The 21,962-nt window shown below is 42.0% G+C and overlaps 1 protein-coding gene across 12 annotated transcripts in view; it reads left to right on the top strand.

The window, feature by feature from the left end:
* DENND1A (DENN domain containing 1A) overlaps positions 1-21,962 on the top strand; it is a 496,583-nt gene that overhangs the window by 234,826 nt on the left and 239,795 nt on the right. For all 12 annotated transcript variants that reach the window (XM_037036474.1, XM_037036477.1, XM_037036473.1 and 9 more), the window contains 3 exons: positions 6,051-6,120; positions 11,013-11,093; positions 14,964-15,017. In XM_037036474.1, coding sequence (XP_036892369.1) covers positions 6,051-6,120; positions 11,013-11,093; positions 14,964-15,017 — 205 coding nt within the window. The remainder of the gene's footprint in view (positions 1-6,050; positions 6,121-11,012; positions 11,094-14,963; positions 15,018-21,962) is intronic.

The following is a 21,962-nucleotide window of genomic DNA, read 5'->3' as shown; positions in this document are numbered from 1 at the left end:
TGTAGTAAAAATGGGGGAGGGGAATTTATTTGGGGTTTTGGAAAAAAGGTGAAAGTAAATTTTGAAAAAAAATTTATGCCAACTATGCATTATTGTTAGAATAGATGAGTCAAGTAGGTTTTTTTTAGGGGAGGGGTTATAATTTTTCTGACATTATAACACTTCGTGTTTGACTTTCACAGCATAATCATAAAATGAGTCATGTTTTCAAAAGTATTGGAGGATTTCCCCAAGTCCTTTTTCAATATTATCTGATTGAATTAATTTCCTTTTGATGTGACTATTATGTTCTTCTTGGTTTTTCTCTTTGTCCCTCGTTACCTGGTCTGCTGCTACTAGTTTGTTGGTTACTTTGCCTCAACTCTGAGTAGGTGTCCAACATCTCTAACAAGGGCTTCATGAAATCCTGCATTCATTGCAGGGGTTCATAGTTTTACTTTGCGGTCAATTTGCATTTCATTGTAGATGTTTGGCCTACTGAGACACTCACAGAGGAGCAGGGGTTGATGCCGGGTCAAGCCAGAGGGTTTGGGTGGGCGCCTACTGGTTTAAGCCAGTGATTTTCAACCCTTTTAATTTCACGGCACATATAAACTGACCACTAAAGCTCGGCAGCACACCAGAAATATATATTTTTTGTTGATCTGATCAGAAAAGGTATAATTTTGATTCATTCACACTGGATGGCTGTTCTGTTGGCTGTTGTAATTTTTTAACTTGACATGTAAGGGAAAAGAGTTCAGTGCCCCTGACTAAATAGTCAGGTTTTGCATGTCTTAAAAATTCTTCCTGCACACCAGTTGAAAATCACTGGTTTAAGCAGTCACATCATTGGTGAGTATTTTCTTCTTATAACAGCTTGTGCTTTCCCATCTGCTCTGATGACTGCAGGGCACGAGGACTCCCTGTACAGTGCTGGAGGAGCCTCTGACCCAGTCACCAGGAATCAGAGAGAGCTTCCCAACACTGAGGTTGGCAAGAGGGTCAGTAGGCAGAGAGGGGCTAAAGAGTATAGCAGGTGCCGTATTGAGTGTGTATATGCATCAGTGACATTAGTCAGGTGGTGTATATCTTTTCATAGAAGAGGAAAATGAGTCTTGGAGAGATTGCTTTCCCAGGGTGTCTTAGCTAGTAGGTATCAGAACTGAGGCTCAACCAGGGTTATCTGACTCAAGTCTGGGTTCTCCCCAGCATGTGCCATGCATGCTGCTCTGCTGTTTTCAGTTTAGGAAGTTTTGGGTTTTTAATGTGAAACCTTAAAAACTCAATGTGAAATAGCCTTTACCAAGGGGTGCTTTGCCATCCAGTGAATCTTGTCAAAATCTGCTGATAGAAAGTCTGAAAAGAAGGGGTACCCCACCCTTGAGTACCTGAGTGAAGTTTGAGAAAAGATCTCAGACAGGGGAAAGTCAACAGGAAAAATGAAAGGCCCTGTTACAATGGGCGATGCTGAGGTTTAAGATGAGGGGGAGAGAGTCACTTCCTACTGGTTCTAAATCTCATGCTCAGAATGTTACTCCTTTTTAACTGTCCCTTCGGTTCCCCAGTGATTACAGAATAAAGCGGAGGCCCATCGGTTTAATCTATGAACGGCCCTCCAGAGTCTTGTCCTTTTGCCCCCTCACCCTCCTCCACACCCCCCACCTCCTGCCCTACTGCCTGCACACCCTGCTCTCTGGCTGTTCCAGTTGCAGGCAGGGAGGTTCACGACTATAAGCCATTGCTCATGAGTTTCTTCTTCCTCTAAACGCTCTTCATCCCCACCCCTTCCAGTCTTTCTCCCATGCACTGAGAACACTCTCTTTGAACACGGTCTTCTCTGTGTGAATGACTACTGATTCCCACAATTGCCATGGACTGTCCTCTCCATCAAACACCCCTCCCAACAGTCATGATTTCAAAATTTTTATTTTTTTAACTCATGTCATTCTATATATGCTAGTTGGTCTCTTTTATGATAGTATGGAAGAAGAGACTCTTTACTATCCCCACTTTATTTTAATTTTGGAACAATAACAGAAACTTCCCCAAAAGTTGCAAGTCCAATATAAATGCCCCATTTGAAAGGTGTTGTCAAAGTAATATCCAATAACCATCAAATCACCTTAAATCCAGCTGAACCTTAAATCCAGCTGTGGAGTTTTAGTGTGGCAAACTTCCTCTTGCCAGGCACCCCTCCCCGCCCCCCTTGGCCTCCAGCACCTCCGTGCCGGGCTGCCCTCCAAGAGGATGCCCTCTATTCGTGCTTGAGCTCTAAGGCCCTGCTCCCAGCCACTGGTTCTCCCAGGTGGCCACCTCCCTCAACTTGATTAGCCCCTGCCACCCATCTCCGCCACCGTGGCCCCCTCACCACACACACACACACACACACACACACACACACACACACACACACACCTGCTTTGCTCTGAACTGAAATATTAGCAAAGAGAAGTAGGAGAGCTTTTTACAACTTGTAATGGTTTCCTGTTTTAACGCTCACTACACTGAGGTGGAGTGCCACCTCACAAGGTCAGTCATACATGTGTGTATGCACGACAGTGGGACCATTACCCTGACAATTCATTCAGTGGAGCAGGATTAGGAAAAGTGACTTTTCTGTCCTCAGTTGGACTTAGTTCAAGAGTAAGCAGCTCACCAAGCTGACATATTTGAGCATACTCAGGCCAACTACTTTGTGTCTGTGTAAACCATTTCTGCTGTATGTTGGAGGCAATGTAAGTGCTTCTTACAGGTGGTTTTGACCACAGACCACTCAACTACATGCAGTATCCCTGGAATATGCTCCTGCACATCTTACAAGAAAGGGCCTGTGGTGGCCGTTTTGGCGAGGCTGTGTGTATAGGAATACTGCAGGTGCCGCCCAAGCTCTTCCTGGGTTTAAGACTTTTTATTACCTCACACAGGCAAAAGCCTCTGTGTTCGACTGTCAGGCCTGCAAGTGAGGAGCAAGTTACTTGGGATGTAGTTGGCTGAGAGAACCTTAAATCCAGGCCAGTGCCTAGGAAACAGGCTTTTCTCCATCAAGCTCTGCTGGTTGGGTCATGCTAATGCTCCATTATAATTTTATAATTGATCAAAAGCCCAAAGTAAATAAAATAGTTGGGAAAGAGTCCCAGCTCCTCCTCTGAACCCAAACAATTGCACTTTATTGTATATGTGCCTCTTTCTCCCCCCAAGAGCCATGGCCTCCTTGAGTACAGGGACCCTTTGTACTTGTCTTTCGGGCCCCAGCCTTGGTCTGAGCCCACCACAAGGGATGCCCTGTGGTGAGGACTCGAGCAGTTGCTTCAAGGTAGCAAGTGGAGCAGGCCTGGAGATGTTCGGAGCTCCTGTAGATATCCAGGGAGGGCCGGCATGAGGGATTGTTTGTTTCCTGTCTCGGGATTGGGAAGTCGTGTTTACTCCATGATGACAGACAGGCTCAAGATGGAGTGGAGGGTCTCCACGTCCTCACCTGCAAGCTCACAGGCAGCGCGGAGCTGTTGTGCCAACACTAATGAAGCGGTACAGGAAGTGGCACTGGATAAAGTTCAGCTGTGAACCCTGGCCTCCCAACAGGGGAAAAGAGGGATGCTTTGAAGAAGAAGACAGCTGGGTTTTGGTTTCAAGACCTTAACACTGCCATCACTAGATACCCATCTGTCAGTGCACAGGGGACAACATGTGGAGAACAGTTGTGTCCGGTCAGGCCAAAGGGAGAAAGAAATGGCTGATTTCCAGGGTAACTACGAAACCTCCCATGGCTGAGGGCTCTGCTTTAGCGTAGCCAAAAAGAATCGATTTGGTGAGGCTGTGTGAGAACCCGAACACTGTCTGCTGTGGGCTGGGCGGCTTTACCCTGTCTCCGTCATCCTCGTTGGGGGGCAGTCAGGGAGCTTGAGGCCCAGCCCTAGTTATGTTGGTCAGTTGAACCCAGCAGACAAAGGGGCTTCTGTACATACCAAGTCCTAAATGACCAGAGAATCCAGCCTGCCCCAGTCACTTCATCATATTCCTAAACGGAGTCCAGCTGTTCTCTTACTTACTTGAGGCCACAGTTTCTTTGCAAGGAAATAACTTTCTCTTCTTGCTTTTTATTATCTACCTCCCCACTCCTGATTTTCAGTTCCTAGATTTAACTAGTGGTATTTTTTTTTTTCCTGAAAGAAAAAATATTTGTACGCTTGGTCGAATTTGTTTACTAAGAGTCCTCTAATCTGGGCAAGACTTTTCTTCCAAGGGGATTTATTGTTCCTACTAGAATGGCTTTTAACTCAGCTGAGGTTTATTTAACAGAATAGGAAGGGAGAAATTTATCTCCTCCCTAATCCCTCTTGAATGTTTCCATTGCTCTGCCAAAGTGAATGCTGTGTAAAGTTGCAGCAATCATTTGTTCTTTAATAGTCAATATGCAGCTGCCAGAGCTGATTGAAACGTATTAACATAAGTGATAATACTGTCATAGAAGTGAAAAGTTAAGTTGCTTATCAGTATATTCTGATAAGCTACTTAAATTTTACAGTAGCATGTGCTGGCCTCAGACAGACATCAGTGATAGAGAACTGAGCACTTTATCTGTCCTCTCTATTGCCTCTCACTTCATCTATTACCCTGGGCGATACAGCTGGTAATCTGTGCAGGGTGCTGATTTCCCTCCGCCTGGCAGGATGGAGTCGAGCACCGATTCTCCCTCCGAGACCAGCTCTATCAGCAATGACACTGTCAGCTCAGTAGGGTGGATGTGAGCGGGACGGCCAGCACTTGGTACAGCACTTCTCATATGACTATTGTATGTCACTTTAGAATGTTTCTTATGGAAAATAAAGACATTTAAATTAAGTGACAAAACTTCTTAAGAGTGGGGATATATTTCACTGACAATGTTGTAACGCTAACGTGCCTATGCTGTTAGTCTTTGTTTAGTTTTGTTTGTTGAGTCCACACTGAGCACTGATGCTGTGCCGGACGGGCTTCATGCTTGGCCCTGGGAAGACAAGGTGAAGAAAGGCATGATCCTTCTTCTCTGTTTGCACAGACTGTTGGGAAGACAGACACACCACTGAGTGCCACGTGGTGTGTGGAATATTATAACAAGAGCATGCATATACCCAGGGCCATATGGAACAGAGGGAACCAGGGCATGAGAGGCAGGGAGGGGCTTGGGTACTATTAGGAGGATGAGTTGGATGACTAAAGTTCAGAGGGAGGATAGGGCCAAGTGTAGACAAGCTCAGGCAGGCTTGACTCTGCCTGCACATGCTCAGAGTGAGGCTGCAAGGAGAGGAGGACGTCTGTGGGGAAGAAGAGGGAAGTTAGTCAAAGAGGCTGTCAAAGGCCTGACATTGGAGAGCCTTGAACACCATCCTAAGCAGTCCTGCAATGAATGGGCTTCTTGCAGCAATGGAAGAAATTGCAGGAATTTAATCCAATGTGCCACTTAGATTTGCATTTTAGAAAGACCATTCTAAAAGCAACACAGAGGATGGACCATAGAGTGAGGTCCATGTTGTTGGCCGAGTTGCAGGGCATGATAGGCCCCATTAGAGGGCAGTGGGGATGGAGAGTTAGTGCTCATCCCACAGTGTGTAAGGAGGGGTGTGTTATAGGTGGAGTGTTTGATGTAACTGTGAATGGGGCCTTTGGGACACCTTGCAGCTGCCAGCAGTGGTAGTGCCATGTGTGGCTGTGTGTGTGTCTGTGTGTGTCTAATCATGAGAAACTTGAATAGAAACTTCCTGGAAAGGGTGGATGTGGTAGGAGAGGCCTGAGGGCTACTCAGAGATAGTTCCTGATTGCAGAGTCTGCTTTGAATGTTTTCTCTATGAACCTGGTCTAGCTCTGAGGCATGGGAATAATTTATAATGAACATTCAGTCCTCTGTCTTTTACAGGCAATTTTTTAAAATCCCAGAAATAATTAGCATTTCACCAGTCTGTGTTTCTAGCACAGACTATGACAGGAAGACTCTGTAGGATGTAGAGAAAAACTGAAACGTACCAGTCTTGAATTCGCTTCTGGTTAAAGTTTTTGACCTGCATACTAATATTTCGTGTGTTTCTCTTCCCCAGCTATCTCCCGTGGTTCGAAGTATTTTATAAACTACTTAACATCTTGGCAGATTACACGACAAAAGGACAGGTATTCGCCTTCCATTCTTTTTAATGAGTAAACTTTAATTTACCTTTTATGATTATAAAAGTAATATGTGCCCTGTATTTTACCAAAATGTTTACCAGAAGTGTAATGCATGCTCATTATAGAAAGTGTTAGAAATTCAGAATATAGTAGGGAAGACAAGAAAGTCACTCCTACATGTTCTCTGCTTCCCTACCCCTGTAAGTGTTGCTAGCGTCCTGGGATTTTTTCTTTCTTTACTTTTTCAGTTAAATATATAATAAACAGATCCTTAGCATTCACACAGTTAATAGTCATAATATCTAATAGTCTGAAGCAACCCTGAAAGTTCATGACATGTATTAAATTGTAATTTTGCTGAGGCACAAATTTGAATTGTTCATGTCATGCTGCAAAGCTGGGATTTGTGAATAAAACACTTAACTTGCAAGTGACCTAGCCAGCTGTCCTGAGTTCCCATTTTAACAAGGGAACTAGTTGTGCTTTTACAGTATTTTTTTAAGGGTCTGAAAATTAGTTAAAAAGCTCAGACATGCCTCACTGTGCTTTGGAAGAAATGGTATGCTCCAGTATCTTCCATGGATGTCAAGGGTCAGCTGGAGCCGTATCTAGACTTTCGTAGCCCACATTTTTACCTGGTACCATAAATGGCGAAAGCATTTCCCCATGATGGGAAAACTGTTGTGAACATTTTTCATGGCTATGTAGTGTTGTGTTGTGAACCTCAATTTACTGAAACATTTCCCAGTTGTTGGGAGTTTTTATTATTTGGGATTTTTTTTCTTCTTGTAATTATAGCCACTAGTATCTTTGGGCATAAAGCATTTTCTTCATTTTGGATTGCTTCCTTAAGACTAGAATCTCAGATGGGTCTTTATGAGGTCAGTGGACATAATCATTTTTAGAACGTTTGTTAAACTGCTTTGCCAAAAAAAAAAAACCATACTGTTTTCTTAAAAGACAACCTTTACTAGCCGTGTATGAGAGTGACTGAGTCACCATATTCTTGCCAGTATTGTCTGTCATTGTTTATTTGACACATGAACAAATCTTACTATTTTACTTGTATTTCTTTGATTTTTTTAGTGAGTTGAATTTTTTCCATATGTCTTACGACTTATATTTTCCTTTTTGTAAATGTTCTAAGTTTTTACATTAAAGCAATATGTTATTATTAAACATTAGCAAAGTTTTTCTCCTCGTATTTTCAATAGAACATTAGTTCTGGGAAATGTTGCATAAAAAATGTGCCCACAGCTCAGTAATAGTGAGGTCAGGGAGAGGGACAGCTGTGGTTCTTTTTTGTCTCTTTCAAGATTCACGTAATGGGAACCCTGAGGAGTCCTGCAGGGCAGAGTCCATGTTCCTCCGGGCTTCCCTGCTCATTTTGCCCCAAACCCTTTTTATGTTGTGGTAGATATCAACATTTTAGGATATCAGTGTTTCCTGAACACACTTTGGTAAATGCTGCTTGGGAGAAAAGGTGAAAATTGTGTGTAGAATGGTTAAATCCTTCCTTCAGGTTAGGTTTAGTCAGCAGCAAATGTCTTCCAGAGGCCCCAGTAAAGAGAAGGGCTGAGTGATAGAAGCGGCTCCCTGGGTCACGGCACCCCTCTGAGAGGGGTGCTCAGGTACCAGGGGGAATTCTGTCTTCAAAGAACTAGTTTACTCTCTGATGAGTTGAGGCAGAAGGCCACCCTGGGTCGGTTCCTGGATTTCTGATTCACAGTTCACTTTGAATCAGAAGTTTCAGGTTTTCAGGTTTTCATTCAAGTTTGAAAGATGTCTCTAGTAAATGGAGTTGTATAACATGTAGGCTCCTCACAGTCTTAGAATTAGAGATTAACTCACATTTTTCCTTCCATGTTGATGCTCAAGTCAGTTAAAAATAAGCAAACAAACTTAGCAGACATTAAAAACCATCTTGTGATGCAGGAACGGTGGGTACACACAACCCATGCACAGGGGAGACAAGGTTGTTGCCTGGGGAAACCGGTACACCAGTCTTCTGGGTGTAGCCCCAGTGTGGATCTGGCCGAGGTCAGTGTCGTGTTTTAGTTGAGTCTGTTTCTCCTGTACCCAGCGCTATTTTTATTAAATGTCTTCTGGTTAAAGGAATTATGATATAGATGATAGGGAGTCTACCTACAATTAGCTAAATTGTTTGCAAGGTATGGGTCATCAGATTCAAATAGGAGGAAAGAGCTTTTATTAAAAATACAGGATCTTCTTCCCAAATCCAAAAGTCTTTGCGAAGTTCGGGCTTGGCGGGCTTCAAATGGGTCAGTGTATGTGTGTATGACCATGACTTCTCGCATGGAGTGCCAGAGCCAAAGCTACACAATGAGGGTGTTTGTCTAGGTCATTGACCCAGCATGGTTAACAGACCCTGAATACAGCAACAAGAGTGTCCCCTTAGAAGGGATGGCAGGGGTGAGGAGGGCATCGGAGCCAGAGAGCAGCCTGGCAGAGTGTGCCGGAGCCTGTGGAGCGAGTGGTGTTTATTTCTGTGGGAGAATGGCCGGGCACTGGATACTAGAACTTGGTGAGACCTAGATGGATCCACATAGGGAAGGGGCAGCAGCTGTGGCCCTGCACTGGGCAGTTGGAGCCCGGGGTGGGTATGTCATGTGTTTTGGAGGAGGGTGGACAGTGGTGGCCTCACTCTGGATGTCGATATTTGAACAGGGCAAGGAGAACATCTAGGACAGGGAGGTAAGGGCATTGAAAAAGATTGGTTCCATACAAATAAGTGAGTATATTAAGAAAAATATGCAGAAGATTTTTTTCACTTTTGTAGAGTATAGTTACAAGTATGTACAGGGAGAAAACTAGAATGATTCCTATGGTGAATCGGAATTGGAGCCATTGGTGTGAACCCATGGCTTTCAATACAGAAGACAGATGTAGAAATAAATGGAGATGTGTGTGTTGTGGGTCACTCTTGCTGTGTAATATATTCCCTGGCTCTATCCACTGAAAGAGTTTGGGGTCAGCAATACCCGAGTAGCAAGGAATACCTGTAGGTATCTTGGTTTCTATATAATATCTTCCACCAAAAGGGGCCAGGACTCCCTGAAGAAATGTCTAATTCCAGGGGCGGGGCAGGGAAAGCGTAAGATGAGCCTGGAATATCTGTTAGTGCCAAAAGTAAGGAAGTGCTCAAAACGTGACGGGGACATGTCAGAAAGACACAGACATGAGCTTGGGGGCAGGTGATTCCCACTGCTCACATCTGGGGAAATCGGAGCACCAGAACAAGTAGGACAGCAAGGGTTACGACCCATTGAATAAAGTGGGAAACCATGTGTCTATACCAATATAAATAAGTAAACAGGTGAATTACAGGTTGTATGAGGAATGGGATATTTGTATAAAGTATTGCTCCACAAAATGCTTAAACATGAAGGGAAACTGAGTAACCTCACAGGAGAGACATCAGATAAATTAATCAAATGATCAGAGTGAACATGATCAGTAATGGGGTTAGTTGAAATCTGAATCAGTAGAAAGCAAACAAACAGTTGAGGGTTTTATTCTCTGAAATGATTGGTCTCGTTGTCAAGTTCACACTAATCTAGGAAAAATAGGAACTGATCTGGGCTGATTTTATCTAGTCTTTAGTAACTAGAGAGTCATAACTAAAGTCAGTTTGTGATTCTGAACTGGATTATTTTGCCACAGTTGGCACAGCTGACAGAACTCGATGGGCTCTGAGGATTAGGTGGTAATGTCATGTCAGTGTTAATTCCCCAATTTTGATGATTAGTTGCGGTTATGTGGGGCAATGCCCTTTGTATTTCTGGATGATGGGGCAGAATGTTAGCAACTCACTCTCAGTAGTTCAGAAAATTTTTAAGGTATTTGTGCTGTCCTACAAGTATTCTTTAAATTTGAAATTGTTTCAGGGCAAAATTAAACATTTTGGTACATGCACATATATATTTCTCTCCTCTGTGAGAAACTTGAGCATTTTATCAGTTCAGATTGAAATAGGCTTTTAATCTGAGCTCCTCCTCTCTTTTCCTTTCCTTTATAGTCACTACCAAAAACAGCTGTCGAGCAGTGGAGAGGGTTCTTCTCTTGGCTGAGCAACTTACTTACTGGCTGATTTGAGCCAAGTTGCTTTCACCCTTCAGAGCCTCAGTTTTCTGTCTGTAAAGTGGGGTAGTTGTGAGGATTATACTGATATTTTTTTTAAAAGGATAGAAATGTGAGCTTATTACTATTATGGTAACAGAGACAATTCCACATGATGGGATAAGTGGCTTTTGGATAATTCTGTAAGCAGTGTTCTTTTGAGCGTTTTAAAGGTGAATCTGTTTTCAGTCGAATGATTTGTTCTGCTTTGTAATTCATTTCACTAATTAAAACGTGCGGCTGCCGTCCTGTGTTGCATGGTGTTGTACATCGTCCATTTTTAACCGTCCGTAATTGGAGGCTGCCATGTGTATCCAGTGAGCACTCAATAAAATTAATTGAGGGCAGTGATGATGAAGACAAGATCTATAGTGCCATTGTTATTTCTCCCCACCACCCCTGCCCTTCAGGCTAGGATTGTTTGCATTTAAAAGTTGTTGCTATGGAGTTAAGAGGATAGATTTGCTCAGAACTTATGATATATGGTCCATAAAAGGTGGTCATGGTAGGTGTCTCACTGTAGAAAATGTCAAACTCAGTGTGGGAAGATCTGTTTGCCTCTTATATTGAGCCCTAAGAAATGTCTTCTGTCCAACCCTACTTAAATGTCCACCTGTTTCTCTTCTGGGACCAGCACCTCCCAGCCCCTCAGTCACTTGAGGGCCCCGAGCTTACTGTGTGCCCAGACCTCCCTACAGGTCTCTGACTAAGAGCTCAGCCTTGGTTTTGTTACTGAGGCCTTTTATTTCTTCCAGGAGAGTCAGTGGAATGAGCTTCTTGGAACTCTGCATAGACTTCCCATCCCTGACCCAGGAGTGTCTGTTCATCTCAGCGTGGTAAGTGGGGGCAGATTATTAGTGATCACTGGAAAACGATTTCACTGTTAACAGTAAGAAGAAGCTAGTGGAACAGGGTCGTGTTTTGTCATCTGCACCTTCCCACCCCTACCCCCAAGTACGCTCAGACCTCTAGACTCAAGCAGTACCAGGCAGTTGTATTTCCTCCTTTCTCTGGGATTCCATGTGCAGCGGGTCTCAGATGTCCTCAGGCTCCTCTCTTCCTGGTTATCATCCCATCACTACCGCCCACCCCCCCCAACCCAGACTCCCTGCCTCACACCTTGTCCCCACCCTACCCCCCACATTTCTGTGCATGCCCATGTGCTGAAGCCCGTCTTGCTGTCCCCTGAGACGTCAGTAGCACCTCTCCCCTACTTATCACGGTACTCCAGGGTGCTGCTTCGGAACTCAAGTCAGATTTAATTCTAAGAAATCCTCCCCGACACTTTCCAAGGCTAGCTAAATTTTTCTTCTTTGTCACAAGCATCTTGTATACTTAGCAGTACTTAGTCACATTATATCAGAATAATCTGTTTTCCTATCTCCCGCACTGGACTGCAGGTCCCTTGAGGACAGGAATGGAGAGTGCCTAGCGCAGTTCCTGGCCAGCCTACAATAGTAACTTTCTCCGAACTCTTTTATATATTTGTTACACCTTCCGTAGTGTGCTAGGGTGGAAAGTCCTCTAAACTACAAGTTGTGGGATTTCAGTCCTAGTTGTAGTTTTACCCATAATCTGAGTGATACATGTGGTTCTACATTTCAGTTACTGGAATCCTCTAATTCCCGGGGTCACCGCCTTCATCAGTATTCTCCAAGGGACATCCTTTGGCCAGCTGCTGATTACACAGTGGCTATGTTCTGGGTCTGAACAGTTAAAAAGTTGTGCCTTTCAGCTTCATTAGATCCACACACTGTATTCAGTAGTTACTATTTTGATACTTTTAACTCTTAAAAAATGAACATATAGGGCTTTTTTCTGTGATGATCAAATTGAAAGCATTATTAACTAGCAATAACTAATAATAGGTCTACTATTTACTAAGTTCCTAACTTATACCAAGTATGCCCCTCTAATGTTCAAAACAACTACGAATAGATGTTAGCATTTTCATTTCATAGATGAGGCTTAGAGAGGAACAGGCATTCATTGTACTTGCCCATCTAAGTTATGTAGTTAACTGTGAGAAAGTTTTCGTACCAGAGCTAAATTCCAAGCTTATGTTCTTTCCATTGGGCGATAAGTGTTGAAAGAAAGGGAGGAAAGCAGGAAAGAGAAAAGGAATTTGTAGAGGTTTTTGCTGATTTTAATAGAACATGGAAGGAAAGGAACCTGGTTGCAGAAATTCACATAAGGAAGACTGTCCGGAAGATGAAGAAATGAGCTTTAAGCCTGCCCCAGTCATCACCGTCTAGCTAAGCAACCTTGCCTTTGCCTCTGTTCCTTTTCCTAAGCAGCTTGATCTCACCACTTCGGTCTGTAATGACATCCGACAACTAGCTGTGGAGCAGCCTGGCTGGGTCACCAGCTGTTGGGAAGGAAGGGCCACCCCTTCCCCTGAGTGGCTGCCAGGCCTCAAGGACAAACCGTTGCAGGGGCAGGAGAAGCTGCTGGGAGGGCGCAGCTGTTTCATGCCAGTGGTTTCTGTGAATGTTTCTGACCTCCTCTGGTCTCCGCATTTCATGGGCAATGGAGCAAGACAGAATCTCAAAGGACAGCTTGGTGACTGCTTGGGTCTGGGATTGCACTGGCTCACTAGTTACAATCCATTACATCTGTAAAGGCAGACTTCTTTCTTTCCTGCTCACAAGGAATTCCATTCCCCGTGTGGCGTTTCTGATTTTGAAGCGCTGATCTCATCTAGCTTGTCAGCCTGAAATGGTAGTGTGGCGATCCCGACTTGTTTGGCTTTAGTAACAGAATATTTCTGTATGTCTGATACAGGCGACTGAGAAAAATAGAAAATGTAAGCTAGCTTTTGAGAGCAATAATAATTTTTTATTAAAATACCATTTATGGAATGCTAGGCACTCACATATTAACATTTACTCTTCACAACAGTTCTGAAGTAGATATTATGATTAAAAAAACTGAGATTCTGAGCTATTAATTGAAGTTGCTTAAAATCACATTGCTGTTAAGTGGCCGGCTCTGTGGTCCCCGTTCTTTCCCTTCGATGTGCCAGCCTTTAGTTTGTGGACTCCATCCTGTGTGGACATCCATTACTGAACATTTCCTGGGACTGCCTTCTAGCCATTTGGAATAGAAGTTGGTGCGCTCAATTTAACAATAAGAATTAAAATAGGAAAAGTAAAATATAATTTAACCTTGTATTTTACTTTTTCTATTTTAAAAATTGTATTTTACTTTTCCTATTTTAATTCTTATTGTTAAATTGAATTGTTGACTAGTTTCCATGCTACATAATCTCAGTTGTAATGTTTCATGGGTAATATTTTGCACAGGCACAGAAATTTTGGAATATTGCATTGCAGAGGGTTTTTAAATGTTACCCCTTTATAACTTTTTTAAGTGTTTATTTTATTATCTTAATTCAAGTGGCTTTGGCTATAACATGCACATCAAAAGCCCAGGTAAAACAGCCTGTTTTAGGGGGAAGAGCATAGCTCTAATTATCCGGGCCTGGTTTCAATACTGGTTCTGTCACCTATAAGCTGTGTGACCCTAACAAGTTGCTTCACTTCTCTGAGCCTTAATTATCTGTTTGTGATGTGAAGATAATGTCTACCTTAGAATTTGTTATGGAAATTAGGAATGATATTTATAAAATATTTGCCATAAACCTTTCAATGTAACAGGTATTAGAGATCTGTTGAATATTACAGATCTTTATAAACAGCTCGTAGTATTGTTGTTGTCGTTGTCATTATTGCAGTTGTCCCCTGTGTCTTTTAGGAAGGCTGTACTACTCATTTTTCTAGAGACCAACTATTTCACAATTATCCAAGAATGGCAGGGCTGGGGGACTTCTGAAATGTCACTTGGGGGTCCAGGTTTGAACTCAGGCCGTGGCTAAGCCGACCTTCTCTGCATGTGACCTCTCCTGGCCTTTGCACAATCCCATCTTTAATTGACCAGCACCAGGCTCTTTCCATTCCTGCTTGCCATTGTCCTCAGAGTCTTTAGTAGCACAGAGGAGGTATCACCAGTTCAGCCTGTTGTCATTTAACTCAGGGACACATACATGGCAGTGCCTCCTTGAAAGTTCTTTGAACAGGTCAGATTTTCAACTCCACTGAGCTGGAGATTGCACTAGAAGTCAGGAGGCTTGTCTGCAGAGCATGCACAGTGGAGAGAAATTCTCTGCTGTTAACCACCTGTAATGGTCTCAGTGCAGCTGTCCTTCAGCTGGCGCTGTCCTTAACATTACTTGGGCCTTGGGGGCAGATTTTGCTTGCAGCCTATACGGGGGTGTAATCTCAGATGCCAAAGTGACATGGTTCTGTCAGTAAAGACCACTGCTGAGTGAAGCTAGTGATATTTGGTCCCAAGAGTCCATTTGCCTCATTGAACAATAAATTATGAAACCTGCAGCTTTCATGTGTTCATAAACCTGCAAACATCTTTTGGGAATTTAGCCTTTAACTTCTCTGAACTGTTCACTTGTATCTCCCGAAGTAGTTCATTTCTCACAGAAAAACTCTTTCTACCAAGTTGGTAATTTAATGTATTTGGCTTTCATCCAGCATTAACCAAAGAAAATATTCCATAGACATTTCCAATGAATGGAACTATCTTTCTTCATCTGAGTGAGGAATTATCTTCAGCTCATTTACCTGATTTCTGAATAATGTGTTTATTGCATAGTTTTGCAAAAATAAGTACCTTTTGCTTTTCTTTTCTAGCATTCTTACTTTACTGTGCCTGATACCAGAGAACTTCCCAGCATACCTGAAAATGTGAGTACTTGGGAGAAAAAAAAATTAAATTTGTATTCTGTTTCTTTTTTTTAACTTATTTTAAAAAGGAAATAAAGGGGTATATTTTTCTCCATTATAAAATAATACATTATAAAGGCAAAAATAAGTAAGGAATATTTGAAAATTATTGAAACTATAAAGACAAGGAGGAATGAATATTCATATTTGTCAAAGGGAATCATCTAATAACAGTTGATGTCTCATTCTAGTCTTTTTAGAATGTATTTTTTACATAGGTAAAATCACCTGCTAATAAGCATTTTTCATTTCGTGCATAAGAATCATTCTTGTTGGCTGTATAATATTTCATTTGCTGTGTAGTTTTTGCTATTTCCTCACTGTTGTGCCTTTAAATGGTTTTTAGTTTTTACTGTTGCAAATAAAATGTTTTCATATAAAGATTATTAGGGTAGATTTACTCAAGTAGAATTATCTTTTTAGTATATTTATAAGAGAGAAAATAAAGTATTTGTGGGTATAAGGTGAAGATCCCTACTCCCAAAAGACTTAGAAGCTGTGAACCTGAGTCTGGCGGGGCAGAGGTTAATGTCTGAGCTCTGATCAGCCGGATAGCATATCAAGCCTAGTCTTCAGGCATGTTTTCAAAACGTTTTACTCAGATTATAAATAATACTTTGTAAAGAATTAAATATGGAATCGCCATCACTTAGGAAGTTGATTTCTTTTTTTAATTGTGGCAAAATGTACGTAACATAGAATTTACCATTTTAACCATCCTTAAGTGTATATATTTCACTGGCGTAAGCACTTTCACAGGGTCGTGCAGCCATTGCCGGTGTCCATCTCATGCACCTTTTCATTTTCCCCGCCAAACCTCTGTATGCATTAAATGGCCCTTTAAACGGCAACTCTCCACTCTCTGCCTCATTCCCAGCCCTGGCAACTACTATTTTTTTCTTTCTCTGTGAGTTTGACTACTCTAGACACCTCATCTAAGTAGAATCATGCAATATTTGTCCTTTTGTGTCTGGTTATTTTACCTTGTATAAGGTGTTTGTGGTTTGTCCATGTTGTAGCATGAGTCAGAACTGCCTTATTTTATAAGGTTTAATAATATTCCATTGCATGTATATAACATGGTATTATTTTACTTATCCGTCAATGGACACTTGGGTTGCTTCTACCTTTTGGTTATTGTGAATAATGCCACTCTGAATGTTGGTGTACACACATCTGTTTAAGTCCCTGCTTTCAATTCTTTGGGGTATATACTTGATTACTTTTTTAAAAATACTGGAATAAGTGGTATATTTCTCCATAACTATTGTATTATAGAGTCATAGACAGGAAATTCTTTTGTTTATAGAGCAAATTATAAATTTCAAGTAATCAAGTTAGTGAAGTTTTGTTATTGTAGATAATGGATCAGAGGCCTGGCTACTTGGGATTCTTGGGGTTGGCGGTTCCTAAATATCAATATCAGGATCTTTTTGGTGGGGAGTCTAGTCAGTTTTCTCTTGCTGGGGAGTATGCACTTAGTTTCCAGTGCTCTGGAGGCTGGTGGGGGCAGTTGGTCATGGTAAATCAACATTTAGCATGTATAATTTTATTTAGCACCTCCCACATTTTTTCTTTAATACTTTATGCCCTGTTTTCAGCTATACTTGGTGTCCCCCAAGCCTTTCTGGTTTAGTTCCCCTAGAAAGTAAATATTTATTCTTTCAGAGGGGTGCTGGAAGGCCAGTGGGCTAGCTGAGTAAGCCAGGAAAAGAGAATGCTGGTATGAAATTACTCTTATATTTATTGGTACCCTTCCCGTGGGCTTCAGAGGTTCTGGACCTTTTTGGAATTTCTTGGTGTAGGTTGGTCTTGATGCTTGCTGCCCTATTACCTGGCCCCCATCTTAGTCTTCAGCCTCTTCTGAGCCACCAAGTCAGTCTCCTTTCGTTTTTCAACCTCAGTTGGCACTCTTACCAGCTTGGGCCAGATCATTTTTTGTAGTGTAGGACTCTCCTTGTACATTGTGGGGTGTTTAGCAGCATCCCTGGGCTTTACCCACTAAGTGATGAGAGCGCAGCCCCCACCCCCAGCTGTGACAACCAAAGTGTCTCCCAACATTGCCAAATGTCCCCTGGTGGCAAATGACCCAAGTTGAGAACCATTTCTTTAATAACATCTGCTTTCTGGCTTCCAAAAACTTGACATCTTTCTTCCTTTACTGTCTTCTCTGCAGTTTTGGGGAGTTTATGTCTTTTAAAATTCTTTTACTATGGCTTTTCATTGGGAAGGGGGCACATGGTATCAGGAGAGAGGAAAGACAAATATCTACCATAATTTACCAAAAATGCCCACAGTGTGTTAGCTATGCTTCCTCACTAATAGATATTTAGATTGTTTTTAATGTTTTGTTGTTGTAAATAATGTTATAATAAACATTACTGCCTAATTTAGGTTTTTCTTTTTAAATTTTTTTAATTTTAAGGGTCAAGAACATTCTGATAACTTGTTAATTTTCAAAACCACGATTACTGAGATTAGAAATAGACTAGAGAAAAACAAAACTGTCTTTTTTCGTAGCCCAATCTCCCGTTCCTGTCTGTACTGTGTGCTGCCTCCTCTGCCTCCACTATGTAAAAAGTTCACGTCCTCTCAGCTGACTTTGCCCCTGATGGACCACTTCCCTGTGTACGACCCATTGTCCACTAAGTCCTCCGCGGCTGACTGGTAAAAGGCTGCCTATTCGTTTCTAAGCAGGAATGATAAAACAGTTTTCCAGGCTTCTAACGTACATGGCTCCGTTTAAATCCTCCCAGCTTCTCTGTGACAGTAGACGTGAGTCCCATGGTACATGTAGGGACCCAGGCTCACAGGCCTGAGGTTACTTACCTAAGGCCTGCTCCTAAGTGAGGTGTCGTCCCCAGGTGTGTTTTGTTTCCGAAGCATTTTGTTTCCATTATGCCCACCCATCCTGCCTCCCTGCAGTTGACTTTTGATATTCATGAGGAAAAAAGAAAAGAAATAATTTTTCATAGCTCAAATATGAAATGAAGCAGGCAAGCTTTTCCTCTAAGGAGAATCTGAACTTTTATAAGACCAATTTATATGATTTTTGACGTGGAGTCACTATTGAGCTCTAGCCATGTTGAAATTTGCATTTTAATCTCTTGGTGATTTTTCAAGGAGTATTTTAAAATGGCTAAATTGATGCATTGCAAATTGAAACAAGCAACAACTGTGGGGTTATTAATATGGTATACTGAGCCATAGGGGAAAGAACATGAGTTTTGGAGACAGCCAGACACTGGGCTCCACCGCTCTGGGACCTTGGGCTACTTACTTCTATTCTCTGAGCATTGAATTTCTTATCTAATAAATAAAAGTGGGAGGAACAAGCAAAGTATTAAATGTGAAGTTCCACCCTCAGTGCCTCATGCAACAGGGACGCTGCTCTGGGGGCTCCTTTCCTTTCCCTTCTTTCCTCGGCCTTCCTACAGTTCCTGAGATCTGAGTTGTGGCTGAGAGCTAGGGAACACCACTTCTTACAGCTTGTGTTTTTTAGGTTTTTGCTGATATTCTTGGTTGTGGAAACCAGTGCTTTTCCTTTGTGGAGTGTATATTTGCCCACAAAAGTCTCTCAGGAGGCACTATTGCCACCAGAGTGCTGAAGCTCAGAAATGGTGTAGGGAATGGAGTCGAGGGCTCTAGCACCTGTAACATGGGAGGTGTCTGTAAACATTTATTGATCATTTCCTCTAAAGCACATAATGAACTTTAGTGGATAAGCAAAGAAAAAGGTAAAAGGACTTTGGGATGTGGAACCTGATTCTGTCTTTAGATAATCATATTCTTGTAAACAGCTCCAGAGAAAGGTTAACGTAAGAAAGAGAAAGGAGCTAATGTGCACTGTGGGTCAGATTGGGCATTGTTTGTTGTGTCAGGAAATCTTCACAGCAGCCTTGTGGTGTGGTTGGTATCCCTGAAGAGCTTTGACGGGGACTTGAAGCCCAGAGACATGAAGTAAGTTGCCACTAGTCACCCAGTCAGTAAATGCTCAGACCCGGACTCACAATTGGGTCAATCTGATCCCCAGCACTGAGGTGCCACTGGGTCCCGGGCCTCTGGCTTTGTGGCTTCCTATACCTTTCAAAGACATCATTCATCATAAGTGTACTTAATTATGTGGATATTTGTGTAGTATCATCTCTCCTTTCTGAGGACAGGGACCAGTATTTTTTAAAATCACTGCATCTGTGTAATTAGCACTGTACGTAGAACATAGTTGACGCTATATATGTGGAATGACTGAATGAGCAATGCAGCTACCCTTGGGAGAAGGAAAAATAAGTTTCTTTCACTTGGTTTGGGGGTTATTTTTCCTGCAAGACATTAATAAAAAGCAATCATAGAGAATTATTTTTTTCCATTTTCAGATGCCTGTTGAAGATAATTCTCATTATTTCTTCAATTTATTTTTAAAAATACTTTCTTTTTTGTTGAAAAACTATCACAAATGTAATTGCTCATCAGGGTTTTCTCTATCAAGATAACAGTTGTAGGAGTGAATTTTATACAGGCTGTAATTAAATGAGCATAAATCTTTATAAATTTTAAACAGTTGACCTTCATTAAAAAAGTCACAGATCATGAACAGATATGTAGTAATAATTAAATTGTAAACTGGCTGTAGAAGGAATTTTTTTAATATAACAACTAATTTTTTATTTAATTATTTTTTCGAGTACAGTTTTCTGTCTATTACTCCCATCCCATCCCACCCCCGTGCTCCCCCCTCCCTCCCATTTCCACCCTTCTCAGTTGTTGTCCGTGTATCCTTTATATATGTTCCTCTAAATCCCTCCCCTATTTCCCCTGAAATTCCCTCCCCTCTCCCCTCTGGTCACTGTCAGCCTGTTCTCTATTTCAGTGTCTTTGGTTATATTTTGCTTGCTTGTTTGTTTTGTTGTTTAGCTTCCTGTTAAAGGTGAGATCATATGGTATTTGTCCTTCAACACCTGGCTTATTTCACTCAGCATAATGCTTTCCAGTTCCATCCATGATGTTGCAAAAGGTAGGAGCTCTAGAAGGAATTTTTTTAGCGGTCAGGTTTTGTAGTATACTTTTGATTAATGGGTAAGCATATAGACCTTCATTTGGAATATTAAACAAACCTGTCTTAATTATCTGGCCAGTGTCATACCAAATGGTTAATGATGCAAGGAAAGCATTTAGAATGGACAGCTATGTATAACATTGCCCAGACTCCACTTTGTCAGAAGATGCACCATGATATAGAAAAGATTTATGAACTCGTTGTGACTTTCAAAAATAAAGTTTAGTGGTATTAGAAGGCCTATTATTAAGTACTGAGATTATAGAGAATTCCATTGTCGCTCTTCAGAGTTATCAGGTAATTGTTTATTCTAATGGTTTTTCCACTCACTCAAAGGGATAAAAGTTGACCTTGGGGTAAACTCTGCTTTCTTTCCTGTAATATACTCCTCTAAGTTGATTGCTTCTGTGAGTTTGTGGCCTTCTTTCTCAGACAGATTATTTTAGAATCTAAATTTATAATTCCCTTTTAAGAATCCCATACAACTAAGGGAGCCTAAATTCTTCTTTTAAAAAAGTCAATTGAGGATTTTAAAGGTTTACATTATGGTAAAATAATCTGAGCAGGAGTTATTTTAGGAAATAAGACCCATTGTCAAACCAAGCCTCTTGCCTTAGAAACACTTCCACAGTATAGTAAGTCTCTATCAGCTATACTGTGTGTGAAGCTGGAAGTCACAAAGACTAATAGAATGACAGACCGTGGGGCGGACTAGCATCTGTTCTGAAGGCTCCAAGGAGTACCCAGCTTAGAGTCGGTTCTTTGGTTCGGGGATTATCTCATTTCCCAAAGGTATTGAACCTAAGATGCTTTTTCTCTAAGCCCCACAGTATCAGCCCATTCCACCTCCCCATCACCACACCCACCCCACCTGCTTCCTAACCCCGGGTGTGGATCGCAGTAAGCCTGGAGTCCCCAGCCACCTGGGTCGGCACAGGAGCCAGCAGGGGCAGCTAGAAGCAAGCAGTCATAATGGGGCTTCTCCTGGGGGAAATGGGGTTTTGTCAGGTGCCTTCCCTCCCTCTTTGTCTCCATTTAGAGACACAGAGGGTTAGAGAGAGAAGGGACCTTCACTACTGTTTCTTTGTAGGAATGAGAAACAAAATTAGGAGAACCTAAGGAGCTTGTGCTGCACATGCCAATTCTGAAACTCACTTTCCAGGCTGCTGTGTCCCTATTAACCAGAGAGCTTCCTCGGATGGAGCCCTTCCTAGCCTGAGTAGTGGTCAGCTTTGTGTCCCTGCTATGCAACCTATAGAATGGTCCCTTCTAGGCAGATAGAAAATCTCTCAGAAGGACATAACAATGTAAGTAACTGAAGTAATGCTTCAACTCCATGCATACTAAAGAAATATCCTTAAGCCTAAAAATGTAATGGCACTGAGAACACTGAGTCCTTTTGAGCATGGGCGCTGGGAGATAGTCCCTCTAAGCAAGGTTTTCCTTTCCTAGCAGCGGAGACACACAAAGGTAACTGTCAGGGAATGAAAGGGGTGGTTATTTAGGCATAGCCATGATGACGTTATAATCCAGGGCACTAGGCAGACACCATGTTTGACAGGATGGGTGGTTCTTTGGAAGGAGGGCTGATTCTTCAATAAATAAATAGACTTGCCCTTTAAAACACTGTTTGGGCAAGTGGACAGGTGTGGTGCACAGTAACCTGGAAGTCCGGCACTTGTCCAGATTCTTCTTCCCCGCCCCACTTCCCAAGTCTAATTCATTGTCAAGTCTTGTGATTCCTCTTTACAGAAATCTGTCACATCCATATCCAAAGCTTTCATCTGTATAGTTTGTTTGTTTTAATCATTCTTTTCCAGAATCTGACAGTAGCTGTTAACTGATCGCCCTGC

This window comes from Sturnira hondurensis, unplaced genomic scaffold, assembly GCF_014824575.4.
Source record: "Sturnira hondurensis isolate 20B ecotype Veracruz unplaced genomic scaffold, ASM1482457v3 Scaffold0022908, whole genome shotgun sequence".
NCBI lineage: Eukaryota > Metazoa > Chordata > Mammalia > Chiroptera > Phyllostomidae > Sturnira > Sturnira hondurensis.
Note: the sequence above shows the minus strand (reverse complement) of the source record. Positions and strands in the feature narration are given on the sequence as shown.